The sequence below is a fragment of the Cimex lectularius genome, unplaced genomic scaffold (assembly GCF_000648675.2).
Source record: "Cimex lectularius strain Harlan isolate CLEC.00 unplaced genomic scaffold, Clec_2.1 scaffold20, whole genome shotgun sequence".
Classification (NCBI taxonomy): Eukaryota; Metazoa; Arthropoda; class Insecta; order Hemiptera; family Cimicidae; genus Cimex; species Cimex lectularius.
This window is the reverse complement of record NW_019392641.1, coordinates 1,685,604-1,706,129: the sequence shown is the minus strand read 5'-3', so window position 1 is coordinate 1,706,129 and position 20,526 is coordinate 1,685,604. Positions and strand designations below refer to the sequence as shown.

The following is a 20,526-nucleotide window of genomic DNA, read 5'->3' as shown; positions in this document are numbered from 1 at the left end:
TAAGGCATTTTTGGTTATTTTACACATTTTTACATTTTTCACTAAGAAAATTAGGATTCAAGAAATTGGCTTTATAAAAACCCCCAAATAACAAAACGTTGATGAGGAAGATAAGTGTAAAATAGAAATTAAATAAAAAACAAAGTATTCAAACCGCCGGCAACTTTGTAAAACTTGTTTAACCCAGAGTACAGATAAAAGAGCCTTTCTGGAATTAATAAAGCACAAGGTAAAATGAGAAAGTTTCATCGGATTAATAGCTTGTCTAAAAATGGAATTTCATCATGAATTCTGTCGCCATCTGGGCCCCCCAATCAATCTCATTAACGATTGAGATCTACTGCTAAAATTTCCAATTTTGAAAATCAGCACGATGAATCATTGCGACGTTGTGCAAATAATAAAATTGAGGGAACGTTAACTTAAGTGAGAAGTTCGATAAACGGAGTGGAATCAAGAAAACTACGTGTAAAACGTACATTACATATTTTTATTATGTTGAATGTGTTGTTGCATTTTTAATATCACGTTTTAACCACTTTGAAACAATAAATAACAACCGTCGTCGCCTATAGGGGTCTTTAAACCGCTTCCTTACAACATGATCCAGCTAAAAGCGTCTAAGCCCGTTTTGCATTTTCTAAGACGAGGACTTACTTGTTATACAAGACGATGTCAGGTCGCCATATATGATCTGAAGGTACGTGGAGCATTTCTACGCCGCCGTATTCTTTCGGATCCCATTGGAGTTTGTAATCGTACCATGACTGAAAAAGACAAAAAAACAAAAAAATATTAAACTCACATGTAAGTAGATCAAATGTAAGTGTTGAATATTGCCTCAATATACACTAAACAAATTAAGTAAAACTTACTTTTCTAAAGTTTAAAAAATCCATTTTAATATAAAAAATTTAATTTAAGAAAACATGAATTTTATCTTTTAAAAACTATGTAAGACCGTTTGTCAGACCGTATGGAAAGCAAGCGTTGACAGGTACTCACTGATTACTTTCAAAACAATCCACTGTGACCGAGGACTTTTCTTCCGCATTTTTTTATGACCACACATTTATGGCACAATTGAATAGCTTTCATCTCTCTATGCTAAAAGTGGGGATCCCTTTTTTTTAGAACTCTAGGACTAATCATTATGTCTAAATCACAAAGTTGAATATTAGATTTAAAAAAATGATGACAAAACTATACAAATTAACCAATGATAAGTATTTACGAATTAAGTTACTCCAGACTGTAATAGACTAATATGGTTGTAGAAAGTAGTCTGAAGGGGCAAGGCTCTGATCAAATGTGGTCTGCCATATGGTGTAAAAACGGTGATAGAAGAAAATACATAGATTAGAAAGCTGCAAAAATTGGTTTTCTATCAATACAAAATAATTTTTGCCCGAAAAAAATAAAAAATAAAATTGTCAAACAAAATAACATACATTCTTTTTATAAGTCAATTTTTCATGACAATTGAATTCTTTTTAAAAGTCTACGGTAAATTGCAATTAGTCCAGTTAATAATATTGTAAATTTTAGCCTATTGACAAAATTGAGTTCACCATCATGGTTTCTAATGTTTAATAAGATCTCGAGAAAGTGTATGAAAGGAGGTGGAGATATGCGATATATCGGAAATGTCGGGACATTGGTCTTAGAGGCAAGTTGAGGCAAGTTGCCCCGGTTCCTCGAGGCTTCGTGAGATACATGAGCTTCCCGAGTACTCGTCGTCACAAGACTAGAGGATCTTTAGCGTCCGCACCTGGCCTATTCGGCCATATCGGACGTTTTGATTCTCAAGATGAGAGCACCTCCGCATACGACGGAGTAGTGTTACCGCCGCAGCATTGGTGTAGAGGCGTCTCAGCCCCGAAGGGCCAAAACAACCTCGCTCTCCGCTTGTCCACTCCGAATAGTCGGGCCCTCATTGTGCATCGGGTCGTATGACGCGCGCAAAGGGCTAACAAGCCGAAATACATCAGCCTGTTCTCCCGCGCACTCCCTAGATTGAGAAGACCACTCTATCACCCAGAGTATTGGGGCTTCCCATAGTGTAGAAACTTCCGGATCCGCCCCGGCCGCGGTTTCGTTTAAAGTGGAATTACTAGCCACCCCCTAGAGGAGCACCGGCTACGGTAAAAACCTCCTTTCGAGCTCAGCCTACACCTGCCATGCGCATTCGAAGGACGCCATAGGCTCAGCCTAGGTGGTCCGATCTTTCGCTTCCCAAAGTGTACCACGCCGGTCATACGCACAACAATGCAAAGCATACTCGAGTAGGAGAAACCGAACTACCTCAATCACAAGTGTCCATTCCTCACAAATATTGTGCTCGTGGTGAGCGAGAGACTTGGCCTTGAGAGACTCTTCCCCAGCGATTCGAACCCCTGAATCGCACATGAAGGTAAGGGGGAGAGTGTTCAGTTCTCCCCCGTCGTCAGAAAGAAACCCAGATCAGTCAGGTAGCCGAACCAAGGCGCAGGGACACCAGTCTTGGGCCCCGATCCCCGCTCACGATACCACTCGCCGTCATAGGTATTCATTCTTCGTATTGATGCTCCTCATGGGCCCGGAACCCCAACAGAAGCCTCACAGGCTCCCTTAGGTGCCTGTTACTACTCAAGGGTAATTCCACCACCCACTCGGAAGCTTATAAAGTCTCTCCCACACGAGATCGGTGACGTTGAGGATTTATTAATCAGTTCAATCATCCTCGTTGGTTGCCCTTTGGTGAGCGACAGAGACCCCAGGATTCCACCAGGTCACCTTTAAGGGTGCCCGCTACTTTCCCAGGACCAACAGCTTCCCCCAGAGCTAAGAGACAATCCTCCACCACCAAGCCTAGACCGCATCGGAGTTATTTATGGGAGAGCGGTATGAACCCTCTCCCGGCATCAACGACTCTCGGCGTGCGACCACAGCCCTCAGGACTTCGTAGGGAAGCCATTACGGCCAGCCGCTACTAACCCAAGGGCCGCAGAACGCCCACTCAAGAGCCAGAAGTCTTCACTTTTGCAGGCTAGGGCCCGCACTGGAAGTATTTCTTTGCGGTTTCCATTTGTTTTTTTTTCTCCCCCGCGACCAGACCGGCAATGAAGTTTTACGAATGGAAGAATCGAGATTCCTCAGTATTATTCGAGCTCTCTAACTAATTCTTTAATGGCTGAACACAAGAGATTACCCCCCTTCTGCGGTATCTCACCAAAACCCTCAAAAGGCAACTCCTCGGAGACCCTTCCTCAGTGATTCGAGCCCTTAATCGCACATGGAGGAAAAGGGGAAAGTTCCCAATTCTCCCCCGGCGACAGAACGGAAAGCAGTCAAATAGTCGAACTCAGACAACGGGGACACCTGTCTTGGGCCCCGATCATCGTTCCTGAATACCTCCCGCCGCCGTTCGCCGCCCCATCTATGGTCGACGCAAGAGAATACCCTTCTTCTGCGGCATCTCGTTGAGATCCTCCAAAGGGCGAACACCCGTCAGTAATACAAGCCAGTCTTCCATGACCGCCGAAGAAAACTCGCCCCCCTTCAGCGGCATCCCATAAGAGATCCTCCAGGAAACGACCATCCCCGACAGTCATGTATTTGCTACACCAGCCTCCGTCGATACAGAAGCCCTGCTCATCCATATTCCAAACGGCAGAGTTCAGCTCATTTTAAAAAACCAACGCAGCTCGCCCCCTTTAAAATTGGGCTTCTTCAGATCGAACAACCTGGAGGACTCCTTAACTCTTTATATAATGAAAGGTGCGCCGGCCACCCGATGACCATCTGGGATCCCTGTTCCGATGCTTAGACGAAGCACGGTTGTTTTTTATTGCATAATGCTGATATTGTCGTGCACCCCAGTGTGTGTGTAGTGTGAGAGGGTCGATGGCGGAATATTGAGTACCCATCAACCCTCAATTAGGTTAGTTATATGATAGGTGAAAAGGGTGATGGATGAATATCGAATACTTCCACCCCCTAACTGAGGCAACGGTATGTAAATAAGAAAGGTTGCATCTAAGATTGAGTGTAAAAGGGGATTAGTTTTAGGAACTGATTACGAAACCTGCCGTTAATTAATACTAAATTGCAAAAGTTGGAATTTCCTGTTGACTGCGAGAAGTGATGACTCAATTCTGTACACGTGTGTATATTAATGTGTAAATTTGTACTTATATAAAACAGTTAATTCCTATACCAATATCAGTTTAAACCAAACACTTACAATTATTTCTAAAAAATATTAATTTTAAAGAACAAACTCAGTTATTTATTAAAGAGTTAGTACGGAATATTGGAAAGAAGAAAAACTTACAATTTCCAGTTATTCTATATATTGTGTGGGATGAAAAAACCTGCCGTGGAAATTTTTTTATAGATTTTCTAAATTGTCTTCCTTGGTATTAAACATTTTAAAGTATTATTTACATATCCAACGTGTACATGCTAAATTTCGTTTCATAAAAAAAGAATTTTACTTCAACTTAAAGAAATGATTTCAAGTTGAGAACATTAAAAAAATTAATATATGCTAAAGCAAATTAGCATTTAATTTTCAGAATGCTTTTTATTCGTATATTTTTGTCCTCATTTATGCCCATTTCATTTTTTAATAAAATAAAGCTGTAAATACAAATTTGTGAGTGAATACTATTATTTTAATCATAAACAAAGCAATGTAAAATGTAACTATTTAATGATCTATTTATTAAAACGACTGAAAAATCTCGGTCGAACCGTTAGTCGTCCATTAATTATTATATATACAAAACTATAAGTAATAAAAATATGTACTCTCACTTTTAAAGCTTATTTTGTCCAAAAACATCTTATGCAGAAAAAATTGCGCTCAGTAGTTTTTACTATACAAAGTACGAAACAAAGTGAACATTGAGGTCTTGAGAGTGCTATATGATACTATTCAAAGGATCTGTTTTGATTTGTTTGAATGTTGGGTTAGTGAAAATTATTTCATAAAAATTTTATGACTTCAAAAAAGAGCAATTAGAATTACGTATAATAAGGAAAGAAAACATTGCAATTGCCAATTTATAAAAGACCAATTTCAAAAAATCCTTCGCAATGTGCGATATAAAAACACGAAATAATATTGCCTTGTCTTATCCTTTTGTATCAAACAGAAAATTGCCAGTAATTGTGAACATAAAGGAATAAATGTATGTAATAATTAAAATTGAATAAAATAATTTTTTCTACGAGCCAAATGATAAATTCAATTTAAAAAGTAAATCAATGTACACTATTTATGACTATTTCAAATTGTATCCATAACTTGATATCTGACGATTTCTTAACATAATTTTATTTATGTAGCACAAATAAAAAATGTTCCGTTCTATTAGTATAGATGAACATTTCGAAATTGATGATCGAGCCAGTGTGTACTAACAATCTACTGATGAAATCATCCGTTACGACAAAACCCATTGTTTTCTCTTAGAAAAGAAATCAAATCACAGAATGGGAAAAGTTGCCCAAAACGAAAACAATGTACCATTTTAGCATTTTCAATTTTGCCAGGTCCGAAATTAAAAAAAACAAAACAATCTTAATTAATCATTTTTTCATCTAACATTGATATTTAGTAAATAAAGTAAAATAAGTGAAGTAATTCCTGTCATATACGATTAATAATAACCTCAACGTTGAATGTCATAAACGAGGGGAGACGGAAATTCAGAACCACTTTATAATATTATCCAAAATTATTATTATTAATTAAAACTTCATGGACAATGCCAGATTGTCATTTATGTCCAAATATTAGACGGAAATTAAAACAAAATACGCACATAAAATCAGATTTTAATGATTTTGCACAAAATACATGAAGTAGATATGCCAAATAACCTATCATTTTGTGTTAATTTAATTACTTTAACTTTTAACTTTTAATTAGTAGGTCTTTTAAAATTACTTAAAACTTATTAAATTCACTAATTTCGTGGTCCGCTTGACCAATTAATATATTACAATTAATTAAGGTTTTTATTTGAGATAAAAAAGTCAATGGCATGAGCGGGATTCGAATTGAAAAATGGCAAAAAGGAGGGAAAATTCAAAAGGTGGGGTTGAGATGGGAAGTTGGATCGATTGTCGATCGAAGGATTGTCCTAGTGGATCGAGGTCACGAGCGGCGTATCTAGCCGAAGATCGAGGGTTCGAATCCCGCTCATGCCATTGACTTTTTTATCTAAACTAAAAACCTTAATTAATTGTAATTATTTAAAACTATTTACTTCAGAGCCATACAAAAATAGAAAATCAATTTCAAAATTCTGTAATCGTTGATATCCAGAACTGCGCAACTTGAATAGAATTAAATGGCTAAAATATTTATTCGACAACCGGTTAAAGGTTCCGAAACAGTGAACGTTCCCGTCGGTTTGCGATCGTGGAACTTGGGGCTGGAAAATTGAAATTAGCGTGAAACATTACCAATAGCACAGTCGACATCCCTCATCCCTCAGATATAGAAAACGGTTCGATTGCTTTCCCATCTGGCCGAACGAGGGAAAATTCTACTTGCAAACTTTCCCAAGAGAACGATTTTATAATTAATTAATTGTTTGTGGGATAAGCTGTGAAAAATGTAAAATATCAATTTTTTAGATATTTATAACGGTTTGACCAGCTTGGTGTTCTTGTAATAGCTGTCAATGGAATCAAACGTGTCATTTTTCAGTCGAAACAGTATGCTAACATCATACAAAAATTGAATGTTTTATTGAGGCTTGATAACAAAATGTCTTTCGGTTTAGGTAGAAAAAAGTGAGAAAAGTCCACTCAATTCATGATTGATGCCAATAAAGCTTTTCCTCCTAGACTCCTCATAACTAATTGAGTTGTATTATTTCAACCAAAAGAGTGGAATATTTTATCCCCGGTCCTCAAACAATTGAGAAAGTTAGCAACTTCCCGTTTCACTTTATAAATTATAAAGTGGCTCTTAGAAACTTCATGCTTCCTACTAGTTCACAATCATTTCTGAAATGTTTTAACTTAACAGGATATAAAAGATTGTTCTTGTGGGTAATGTCACTTTTTTGATAAATGAAAAACTATACTAGAGAAATGAGGCGAAAAGAATATAAAAAACAACACCACCAGCTTGTTTTAAACTTTTCCTTAGATGGCAAACTTCACGATGTTATATTGGATATAATCTCCAGGCAGAGGTCTTCCAGGTGGGTATCTTACAGGGTAACAGGGAGAGGATTGTAATGGGCAGAGGAAAAATCTTCCTGACGCTGTCAGGATGATTTGATTGGGGATAGGATTGATGAAGAGGAGGCTTAGAAAGAAAGGGTTTTTTCAAAGGAAAACACAACGGTGGAAAATAACTCTGGGAAATTTCCTGCCTAGATGTTTCTCTGTATTTTTTAAAATAATTTATATTTTTCTTTGTGCTTACAAAACATAACTTTTTACGTTTTAATAATTAAAACTTAAACTAATTGTTTTTTTTTTTAAAGAAATAAACTTTTGAATGAAATTTAACCATCGTCCCGGTCCGTATGGCCTAGCTTCGACATTCCTACTGCTTTCCTTGAACTGTTTCCCGAGTTTTACCTTTTTAGTCAGACCTAACTTAAAATCTGGAGATTAAATCCACCAAACTAACAACCATAGTAATATCCATTGACAAGTGAACTTCAAATCCCTTTGTTTATCGTGTCGGAGATCTTGAGGGAAACCATGAAGATCAGGAAGGATTGGAGTATCGACAACTACGTAGACCTAGCCTTCCCGTTTCAAAAAACGTGAAATTTTTATTGCCTATAAATAGTCCAACAAGAAGGAGATTAAATAAGCCTAATTCTTCAGAAATGAAGGGGATAACGAACCAATCGATTTTTCATCAGCATTATGGAGAATCGAAGTCACGATAGGTCAAGTGTTTAGACCAGCGGCTATTAAGCCGGAGGCGTGAGTTCGAATCCCACTCGTGACACTAACTTTTTCATCTCAACCAAGACCTTAAATTATAAAAAGAATAATTAATTGAAATAATTAAAATGATCAACCAGACGACTAAACATAACTGGACTATGGAGAATTATTTTCAGATGTTTTCTTCGTTTCTACCAGACATGAAAATGGTAATGAAAAATAAGCATGTTTACTTCTCAGGAACGTCTCGCAATCAAATTGAATGTGTCCTTAAAAAATCTATTAGTCAAGGGAAGTCTGAAGTTATCGACGGGTCTCATTCGACCATACGTGGTGATATGACAAGTACCGTTTAGTCCGATCGAGATTGGTTGTGTGGCTGAGCGACCTTTCGACTGGATAATCTTGGGATGGTGGCATGACAAGCTTGAACAGTGCAACTTGCAATAATTGATGTCCTCAGTAGAGCGGTGTATACTAAAAAAAGGCTTCTCTGAGACAAAAAAATCGGACAACAGGACCTTCTGAAAAGGCCATCAAAGGGCTAAAACACAGGACCCAAAAAATCAGTGGTCTTCTAGATTCAGGAGCTAAACGTTCACTTATCTTCCAAAGAACATCTGAACCTCTTACTTACTGGGATGAAGACAGAACAAAAGTTATAATTTCAGTTGACTTAAATGGATAGCTTTTCTACTACTAATCTCTAATAATAAGGACTGTAACTGGATTTCTACTTACTAGCGTAATCTCACTAGTGCAAACCACAAAAGCTTTTGGCTATTCACTTTCCCCCTCTGATACGGTTCACCCATCCTTGTAGCGTACATGGAGACAACCAACAACCATTGGGGTCTACCAGAAAACTAAACCACAGCGGTCCCTGACTCAAACCATTTCCGAGCCTGATCTCAAAGTTCTGTAATTCAGGAGCAGGCAACTGCTCCTATTTAACCTATACTCAACATGTAAATCATACAATAAGCTCAAAGCACTCCCAACGAAAGGCCATCTGTTATAAAAATTAAAAAAAAAAGATGTCAATTTAGCACAATATCAGAATATATTATATTTCTTTACCAAGTTTAGAAGGTCTTTCAAGATCTTCATCCTTAATAGCACATGCTAAAAAGATCCCCTTCGGGGAAAAAGCACTTTCAGGTAGTCACCCCTTGTGATTATGATTATAGTCTGGATGATGACCATCGTACCATAGACTGCTACACAGATGGATCACTTATCAAAGGTAGGGGGAGTGGTGCAGGAATTTACATACCAAAATTAGGAATCAGCATCTCCTCCCCTCTTGGCAATAACACCTCCGTTTTTCAGGCGGAAATCTTTGCCATCAATGTGTGTTGTAGAACACTTATGGAAAATAAAATTAAGGAAAAAGATATTAGAATCTTCTCTGACAGTCAGGCTAGTCTTAGGGCATTACAAAAAGATTTGTCAACCTCACGACTGGTTGAGGAAACTATAGATCTTATCAATAGGATCTCTTTCAGGTGTGAGAACAAGGTACCCTTATTGGATACCGGCACATAAAGGACACCATGGCAATGAAAAGGCGGATGGCCTAGCCAAAGAAGGTTCTAATACTGCATTTGTTCGACCACAACCGGTATTACCTCACTCTATGAGCACAGCAAAAGAGAGTATCCATAACTGGGGCATGAAACAATTCCTTAGGGAGTTGAATTTATCCCCCGGACACAGGCAATCGAAAGAGTTTGTTAAGGCGATCAAACCAGCTGAATCGAAATGGCTATTCTCTATCTCAAGGAAGGGAATTAGGAGGCTGATAGGTATTCTGACGGGCCACTGCCCACTGAGAAGACACCTCTTCATAATGGGTATCCTACCAGATCCTTTTTGCCGCTTCTGCGAAATAAAAGAAGAAACGGCAAAGCACTACCTCGCAGAATGTGATAGGTGTGCTAGGTCTAGATTTGAAATCTTTGAAGGAGAGGACATCACCAAATCACTTCACGAGATAAAATGGTCCAAAATCTTGGGGTTTGTGAACAAGTCCAAGAGGTTTATGCAGGACACGTGAGCCGACCAAGTCCCGGACCTTTTCTGGACGGGGTTCGAGTCTACCCAGGCATTTAACACCTCAGGTCTTGGTCACCCATCCTGCATAATTTATGTATATATATATAATAACACATGGGCGGAAGGTTCATACGGAGTTACACATGAATAAATATATTGGTTATTCAAATTCTCCTTTAGCTTAAAAAATTGAAAGAATTTCGGTCGTAATGTTTTAAAAAATTACTGAAAACCGAAGGATATCTTTGTATGACTTTCGTTACCATAACGCGTCATCTGAACTCTTTATTTTTGTTAGTTTCAACGTTGACCAGTTAGTCCAAGATACCGATCACACCCTGGGCGCAGATATTTGATATCGAAGAAACAATACCCCGGTCCTTCAGGAACGGAAACTTTATCACCAGGAGCCAAGTAAGCGAAGCAAAGTTTCCTAGGAGCGGCCATTGTGGCCTCATTTACCCTGCCGCCAACATTATTACTAACTTCGACTTACCTTGTCTACCCGGCACAAAGGCTTCCGCTTTATCCGAATATAAATCAAGACCTCCCCTGAATAATTACTAAAGAGAAGTATTTGATTTTTTTTAATAGTGAAACTTCAGTACTGAGGATGGAAAACAAGCGTTTTTTTTAAATTCAGATTTAAACTTTCATCTTTGAGTTATTCTACCGAGTTCATACAAGAGATAAACACAAGTGTTGGGAGAAAAGTCGAAGTTCCAGCCTGGATAAGTGTTTACCAGAGAATTTCAGCTAACAAAGCGTCGTACGAAGTTGGACAATTGTTATTACAACTTGGTATAATTTTGAAAGGAATCTTTTTTATTGTTTTTTTTATTTTCCTCTTTTGAATTTCCATATTCACTCTGACATTAAAACAGAGCTGACTGAGACGGCATACTCTTAACTCGTATTCCAAATTACCATATCATCCTCTCAAACCATACCAAGAGGGATCTCTCTGTCTTTTTTTGGTAGTTCTTCTTAATTTTATATATTTTGCCCTCGTATCCAGCGTGTAATTGGATAAAGGGCATGAACCGTGCAGCAGCTCAGCTGCCGAGTCAGTTAAGAGGGGAATTTTAATGAGTGGTGCAAATTTATAAGCAGAGCAAAATGAATAAATTCAGTTTTATGTTTCACTTTCCCCTTCTGCTCTATAAGCAAGCGTATTTACCCCTTCTGTGCCATGTCTCAACCCGATGTTGCGCTGAGCGGCTATTGATATTTTAACTGTTGCTCAGTCGTTACAAGCTTTACAGATCCGGGCAATTCGTGAGGGTAATTACAGTAGAGACAAAAAGGCATGGTCATCTTTTCGAAATCATCGAACATGAGAAAAAAACCATTTAACTTTCACTCGCACAAATTTCTCACTCGTTACCTCTCCTCGTTAGCACTCGCTCTTTTTCTGTCTAATGAACACACCCACAAACCAAACATACAACCGTACAAACTCGTGTTGCCTTTCACTATTTATTTCTCTCTTTGTTTCTCTCTCTATCTCTATTTATATATATACATATATTACATTCAAAACCGTGTAAAATTGATGGTACATCGAATGCAAGCGGTGATCATCGCAAAAGGATGAAATACGCCGTACTGAATTGAATATTTTCTTCATTGTTTTCATAGCAATATTTCTAGTAAAATTGTTTTAAACAGTTTAAGGTTTATTTAGCTATCTTATATTTTTCTTTAAAAATATCCAATAAACAGCAAAAAGTAAAAATTATGAAGATTACAAGTATTTACTGGAATAAAAAACGAGGGTGGCGGCCTCTAAGTGTTTCTGTCAATTTCTCTCCTTCTGCCTCTTTCTCTCTCTCTCTCTCCATCTATCTAACTCTCTTTTTTACTTTCTCTCTCCACTTCTATTTCTATCTAGATCTCTATCGTTATCTTTACATCTATCTGTCTCTCTTTTCTCTTTTTAACTTTTTTTCTCTCTCTCTTTTTCTCTCGTTATATTTCTAGGTCTCTCTCTATCTCGCTCTCGTTCTATTTTCAGCTTTCTCTCTCTCTCTCTCTCTCGCTCTCTCTCTCTCTCTCCTTCTATTTCTATCTACATCTCAATCTTTATCTTTACCTCTATCTATCTCTCTTTTCTTTGTTTTACCTTTCTCTCTCTACTTCTATTTCTGTCTATATCTCGATCTTTATCTTTATTTCCATCTATCTAAATATCTATCTCTTGTTTTCTCTTATAACTTTCTCTCTCTCACTCTCTCTCTCTCTCTCTCTCTCTCTTTCTTTCTCTCTCTCTTTCACACACAAATACATATGCCAAAAACTAAATTTTTCTCTCCCTCTTACTATCTTTAAATAAAAATATACCTATAATCTAAAATGTTCTCCGTTAAGTGGTATGAAGGTTTAAGAGAGCTAACTTAACGTGATTTAAATACTGCGACAAATTAATCCATCCCATCGTATATCTATTTTTTTTTCTCTGTGTCTCACTGTGCCGATATGTCTTCGTTCTGATGGTCTCTCTATTTTTACCCCACTGCACACAATAGAATTCCCCACAGAAATCCATACAGAGGATGTATAGCATTCATTATTAACGTACTCTAATTTAAATTGTTGTCAATAGTATTTGTTAGTACTACGCTATATAGATTCCAAAAATAATTTCCAACCAGGTGGTTAATAAGTCATGAACTTGTAAACGAGACAAACTTAATGCTTAGGCTTTACACCATTTCGATTATTCTGAAGTCGATTGTCATTTGCAACCGACCTTCCCGGTTTATTATGTTTGATGGTGCACTACAAATTATAAGACAATTAAAAAATGAACTGTTTATTACTTATTCATCGATGGAATTATATAAAATTTTCTCCGATAAACAGTCTGCAGTTTGAATGTTTCGTCACAAAACTCAAGTTTCTGACTTTCGGCTCAAAAACAGATTAAACGTCTCAGCAGTTCTGTAGAGGCGTTAAACCAACGGGAAGGGTAGAAGATTGCACCGACAGTTTGACGTTGGAAACACAGATCTCCCGTCGGGTTTCAAAGAATCTTCGGGTCGTCTGCGGGGGGGAGGGTTCACTGGATCGATCCCGATTGAAATTTCCTTTTCGGATATCAATTCTGGGTCGGATGCTGGGGTGAAACCCTTCCCGGAATGGTAACGAAGTCATATCAAAGAGGAACGGTTTCCGCTATCGATTACTTTTTCCATGTTATTTAACGTCAACATGTAAACCGGTCTTAATGTCTTACAAAGAAATATAAGAAAACAAATGGAACAAAAATATATTAAATATAGGCATAAAGTGAATGTTGCAAATATATATACATTGGAAAATTAAAATAGGTATTTTTTTAAATTTTAAAGAGCTTTTTGTCTCTGTTCTGAGTGACGTTATAAGGCAATTATGGCAAACGAGAGGATTTAATTTAACATAAAATTAGATGTTTGTTCGTTTCAATTAAAATTATGTGTAGCAAGGGGTAAAGCGAGTATGTGGCCGCAAAGTTGAAAGTTCACCAATTGAATCTATAGCATTTATGTATGTTTTCATTACATAAATCTCGTAATCAGTCGATGGCTGTCACCCGCAGGAGAGAAGGAAAGGCAGAGTGAGAGTTGAAAAAGTCTTTACAATCCATTTTCTACCTACTTCCCTTTGAGCCACAATGGGTTTTTCTTTGACCTAATTTTCCCCCAGGCCCGGGGCGGCTCTTCAAAACCGCCTTATCTGCTGTCTACTTATAAGAAAGTTTCCACGGATACAAAATGGCCTTATTTACGTTTTTAACTCCGCATTTCGACAAAGGCTGAGGCTGGATCTGTCACCGTGGAACGAGGAGAGGGCCATACCGGTTAATCTGTGGGAATTAGGACCTTTTAAGTCCTATCATATAACCAACTCCGCAATTACTCTAGGCTTATCTAAGACCTTTGCAAGGATATTTCAATAGATAGATAAAGCCCGCATGGCAGGTTGGCACTAATAGATTACATTCACCAAATGCATTTCTACTTCAAGGTATATTTAACCCTCTCGATCAAAGGCGTGTTTCAACGAAGATAACAAATTCAAAAGCAAAAACGACCATAAGAAATTTTGTTTTTATCGCGTTTTTTTTTTCACACCTTCACTGTACACGTATTGTACGTCACTGATCAATGTAATGTTTACTATAAAAGAGTCTTCAACAATGTTGATTGTGTGATTCAGCATGTTTTATCAAAATTTGGACTCTACGAGAAACTACATAAACCATACTGGTATAATTTGTACACTTTGATCATACTTCAATTGAAAAAATCAATACACAATCTACTCAGCTTTTCCACAGTTTCATCATTTCATGAGTAAATTCAAGATAAATTATACTGTTATAATTATTTTTACTACTGATCACTGATTTAAATAAGTTCAAATCGGCACGTGCCGTACGTACATAAACACGTGTCCAGAGTTGAACCTATCACATCTTGCAATCCATCGACAACACCAGCTTTCGTAATTGATAGGAAAACGAAAGTATCATCGGGTTGTAGTATGTACGCTTGTAAACTAGAAGACCAATTATTCCTTATGCCATATTTATTATAATAGCTATGTATTTCCAAACAATAGTGAGTTTTCAGTAGTATGTATAACAAAACAATCGTATTTTCTCCAAAAATCGTGCTAAGCACATATCGGATGGTATTCCTTCTCATACTTTATATGGAGGCAAGGAATGGCATCCTTCAAATAGGTGGAACACCTCGAGCAACCTTTCTCTGCATGCACATCATCGGGCTTTGGTCCGTATGGTAAAAACGGAGGTCGTCAACGTACAACAATCGTCTTATTGGTCGGGGTCCGCGATACCTTTCACAGCGATCGAGAAATGTGTAACGCTTATCACTGAACCCTAAGAGATTCTATTCGCTTGAACAAAGTCCATGAAATGCAACCCCAACCTAACCCGGCATCTTCTGCTTCTCACGAAGCCTCGAGGAACCGGGGTAGCTTGCCTCAAAGACCAATGTCCCGACATTTACGATATATCGAATATCTCCACTTCAGGTCCTCCGAGAGAACCTACGAGAGCTTCTACGCCATATCATGCGGCTCTACGGACTTACTGATCACTGATTTATATAAGCTCAAATATGCTACAATGACCCATGGACAAAATTGAGCTTATCACTTCTTGCATTCCACCGGCAATTCCAGCTTTTGTGATTTTCAATAAATTGTCGGCAGAAGCGAGAATCATTCACCTCGGGTGTTGGTGTTTACACGTAGATAATACGTGTAAATATGAGGTTGCCATGCCCCATGCGTTGAAAATGACAGTGGATCTATGTTCATTGTATAACTTAAGGGCAAAACTGGAAATGGTTCATTTTTTGGCTATATGTCCAGTATTAGCACAATTCAGAATGCGAAATTTCTGTCCATATCTCCTCCCCCACTCCTTCAAAATCAAATATATATAAACAAAAAACATTAATCTGTCACTAGCACTTTCAACACGACACACACGAATAAACCTAAAAGTTATGTATTGCGTACATCATTGTATAAATTCATTTTCACATCTTACATGTGTTTGTATAACCCAAACACTTTTTGTAAATCCCAGGCCCTGAAGATGAGCTAAATAAAGATGGAAATGTTACCACAATAAAGAAAATGTTTTATAAATTTTTGAAGTCGCGATAGCTCGAGTGGTAGAGCAGCGGCGTATTGAGCCGAAGGCTGTGCGTTCGAATCCCGCTCGTGCCACTAGCTTTTTCATTACAACCTTACATAAAGATTAATTAATTGAAAAAAAGATCAAAACGTTGGCACGGTAAATAAAATATTTTTCTAAACTATTAATTCACTATTTTCGTGGTCCGCTTGACCAATTAATACAAGACAATTAATTAAGGTTTTTAGTTGAGATGAAAAAAAGTTAATGGCACGAGAGGGATTCGAACCCACGACCTTCGGCTAGATACGCCGCTCCTCTACCACCTGAGCTATCGTGACCTCGATCCGCTCGGACATCAATTCCCCATCTCAACCCCACCTTATAAGTTTTCCCTCCTTTTGCCATTTTTCAATTGTCGTCAATTCTCCGTCGCCATTTCAATTATCGTCGAGAATCCAAACCGATTACACGACATTTGAAAAATGGCAAAAGGAGGGAAAACTCATAAGGCGGGGTTGAGATGGGGAGTTGATGTCTGAGTGGATCGAGGTCACGATAGCTCAGGTGGTAGAGCAGCGGCGTATCTAGCCGAAGGTCGTGAGTTCGAATCCCTCTCGTGCCATTAACTTTTTTTCATCTCGACTAAAAACCTTAAATAATATTTCTAAACCTACATCATACCAAACCGCATCTCACGATCTTTACTAATCATTCATAAACGGTCTCTAAATATTACACATTTTTTATACGATATATGTTTTTTTTTTTTTTTTTTTAAATATTTGAACGCGATGACCATTCAATATTTTTAAATATATGTAATCTTATAGCGTTATTATTTCTGTAAATAATATTGCTTTATCGCTTTCTTTACGTTTGTTTTCTTCTCCATTCTTTTTATTAATTATTATTGTAACAGAACTACTTATAACTCTCCTCGGATATCCAAGCCGTGTAAGTTTTTGAGGTTTTTTATACTTTGTAAATTCGTAATTATTTGGCAATACTTATCCTTTATTATTACTAGTACGGCCAATATATAATGTTTAAGCCTTATTAAAACAAACTATATTGTACAAACAAACAAAAATAAAAATAAAAACTGCCATAATCAACTATAAAATGTTAAATAAAAGGTGATCGACAAAATAAATCTACCAAGGCAAACTGACATTAAATGTAATGGGAATAAAATCAAATAATCGTCGAACCATTAAGAAATAATGTAATTATAAAACTTCCCTTTACAATTTCTTGAATTTTTCCTTCTATACGTTTACAACTGTTGATTCTTTAGCCGATGTAATTGCGAATGAAATAAGTTCATCAGAGGCGAAAATGTATTGCTCAAATACTCTGAATTGTCGAATCTGATCAATCAATTCACTCGTAAAAGCTGTGCTATAAATTGAACCTCATTATAATTTTCAATCTGAACGAATATAATTGTCACAGAAATTTTTGTACGCTGAGTTTTGACTAAAAGCCGGAGACGAGCGAGAGTTGTTTTTGTCGCCATCCACTAAATAATCCATAAGGGAGAAACCATCGTTAATTACACGGTCTTATCATCTCAATTATTAATAGCGGACTAATTCGGATAGGAAACTGCTTGGGGCTAGTCATACTAAACTATTGAACTAAGGGCTCTTGTCTATTAGAGCGATGAAGGGATAAGTACGGGAGGGGGAGATATTTCCCTTAGCGTACTCCAGGGGTTCCTGGCTCGATGAACCGGACCCTAAAGTCCTTAGGGGATGCTTTGCTTTCTAAAGGATGGTTTGACATACCTCGCAGCCAAGACAAAAGCAAAGCCGATTGCCAATTCTTGACACCCAGTCTTAATATGGGCAATGTTCCGGCGACTTAATCGGAAAATAAGTACAGTTAACAAAGTCTTAAAGTTTTACAAAATAAATTAAAATGTCGAGAATGGTTCAATCTGTATCAATCCTTTTACCTTTCAATAATGAGATAACGTAGAACTGTCACAGATGATTGTCTCTTGGTCTTCTCTAGTGATCAGCTATGACTTCTCTTTTTCTAACGGATTTTTTTTGTCTGTTTTTACCGTCACAGCTTCAAACTCGCTTTCATAAACCCACCAGTCCGTAGCTTTAATTCCAAGTTTAGCCAGGCTCTTTCATTTTTCTCGGGCAAATCCTCTTGGAACAAATGATAATTCAAGTCATTGGTCTCATTTATCCTTTGAAATTAAGGGATGCTCCATTCTCCGGCTCCTGCCATATCTAGAACTTTCATTTTCTCGGCCGTTTCGATTTATTTTCATTATTTATTTGCAAATACATTAAGAAATGCTTAAATCGTACTTTCTGTACAAGGCAAAATATAGAGCACTCAGAAAACTTCATGAATTTTCTTCTTAACCTTCATTTGTTTTAAATATGTTTTATATACACTCGTTAAGTTTGATTTATAATCGTTTTTAGAGGGTATAATGCCCTGTTGTTTAATAACATTTTCATTATTGTCTGTTAGCATTAACTTAAAAAAATGTTTTATGTGTATTAACCTACATCCATGAGGTAATAACAATGTTATGCAGAAACAGATCAGGAATAAGAGTTTAGAAACTATTATCTACTCCTTAATGCCAGTCAGGGACCTCACTATTTGAACAAGCGATGATTAGAAAAATACGCAAATTTAATCAGTCTAGTGGACATTCTCATAGTGACTGCAGGCTAGTACAGAAGTACCTTCCTAAAAATGACTATATTACTTCTATACTTGTTTAATACCGTGCAATTGTTTGATTATTTTCCCGAAACCAGGATAATCTCTAGAGTAATTTTTGTCAAAATGAGTAAATGGGACCGCAATAAACCACCAACCCATCAAGCTTCTCAACGCCATAAGCAAAATCTTAAAAAAAGTATTTTAAGGTGGCTTATACTAAGTATAAAACGCTAGAAGTGCATAATCCAATATATATAATATATATTATATATATTATATATATTATATATAAATATATATATAAAATATATATATATAAATTATGGTTTTGCGTGTATTAAACTAGTTTTTAAAAAGAATACTATTTATTACACAGCAAGCAAATAAAAAACTGGAATAACCACTTCCAATTAGGGAATCTTCGGTCTATACTCGATGAAAGCCCGAGACGGATTCAATTAAAAATATTAATATTAGCAAAGGCTTGGGGATGTAATGAAGGAGGGGTTACTTGGAAGTGAATACGTGTAGATGTGATAAGGGAGGAATGTGAAGGGTTGCAACAGATAAGGGTTTAGCGAGTGCGTAATATATATATATANCCATTTGAACATGATTTATCGAAATTTAGTCATGACTAACTATATTGTGACTAAATTAGTCATGCGTCTTATTTAATTACTAGTCATGACTAATTTAGTCATCAATCACATATGGCGACTAATGACTAAATTAGTCACTTACTACCAATCATGACTAACAGTCTGAGTGATCAATCATTAATCATTAGACATGACTAATTTTTGCCCAACACTGATCCAAACTTATTCTGAATGAACTACAACCAGTATCGACAGGCTTCGCTATACACAAAAGTAGTGTTACAAAAAAATTTAATGATAAAAACACAGAGATTTGGTTTTACTGTACCTTTGTAAGGCTTTTGACTCTTTTTTTAGTAAATAATCAAGCAAGAAATTATAAATAGTAAGACTTACTCGCCCCTAATACTTACATTAACAATTTCATGTTTTATGACCCGTTACTATACATTATGTTTAGTTTGTGTATATGAACATAATTATGCTAAAAATTATTAGCAAAAATTACCCCAGAACGTTAAAAGTCATTAATTTTTTTAGATTGTATTGTTTTCCCACACTTTGCAAACAAGTATTTCATAGAAGTTATGTTTTTAAGAATATCTTTCTTTTCTAAGGATTTTAATCAATTATATTACCTTTTTATTTCTTCTTTTATCTTTTGCTATTCGTGTGAATATTTGTTTTGTTTCTGTATGATTTATCGTCTCGCTAATATTTATCGGTTTTCCCGCCTCACCTTCAGCTACTTATTAACTACACCACTCGCCCGGGCAAAATTAATTAGTCAAGCAATGAATAATTGCTGCTGAAGAATTTAATGTCTAATCGCATTTGGAACATGGGCCTTTTATACTTTCAAGCCGGTTGGAAAGAAAGAGCCGATTAAATTCAGTTGTTTTTTCAAATCTCAATTGAAACAATTCCTCACTCAATTTTAAAGGGGTGAGTTATGTTTGATCATTTTCCATTGATCAGCCGATGTCTGTTCCAACAAAACCGTCCTTTAATTAGATTGGGCCATTAATATCGCTAATTGGAAATACTACACCCACTTTATATTCATAATGCACAACTACAAGTTGGCCGGGGGATTATCGTTTATTACGAGGGTAAGTAAATTGTTTTAATAATCCTTAATTGGGCGGGATCAATTTCGTCCATGTCGAGAAGATTACATACTATGCATACCATGATAAGTTTGCTTGATGAGTGTGTGCTTTTACAAAATTTACTTTACTCTTTACCAATTAAAATTTAATAACGTGGTCGTGAGTTCGATTCCGTCCGTCGACCCTGGCCCTTTTTTCATGTAAAACTTCCCCCTAAAAAAATAAAGTATATGTAAAAACAATTATGTAAATTTTCAACCTGTTTTTCTATAAATTATATATACAGAATGTCTTTTTAGGTATCCCAGCTGAATTTTCCTTGAACCAATGACGCTATCAACAAAACAAAATATACGCGTTTAATATTTTTTAGTCTAATTTCAAATTTTTACATTTTTTTGGAGAAAAATTAACAGGATACCTCAGGCCCAGTTCAACTTCAACATTTCAAATGTGACCCTATACAACCTGACAAATCATT

The 20,526-nt window shown here is 36.7% G+C and overlaps 1 protein-coding gene across 3 annotated transcripts in view; it reads right to left on the bottom strand.

Annotated features, from left to right (window-relative positions):
• The window catches only part of LOC106661487 (acetylcholine receptor subunit alpha-like), a 356,838-nt gene that overhangs the window by 27,078 nt on the left and 309,234 nt on the right, over positions 1-20,526 (bottom strand). For all 3 annotated transcript variants that reach the window (XM_024229480.1, XM_014384928.2, XM_024229485.1), the window contains one exon: positions 658-767. In XM_024229480.1, the coding sequence (XP_024085248.1) occupies positions 658-767 (110 nt within the window). The remainder of the gene's footprint in view (positions 1-657; positions 768-20,526) is intronic.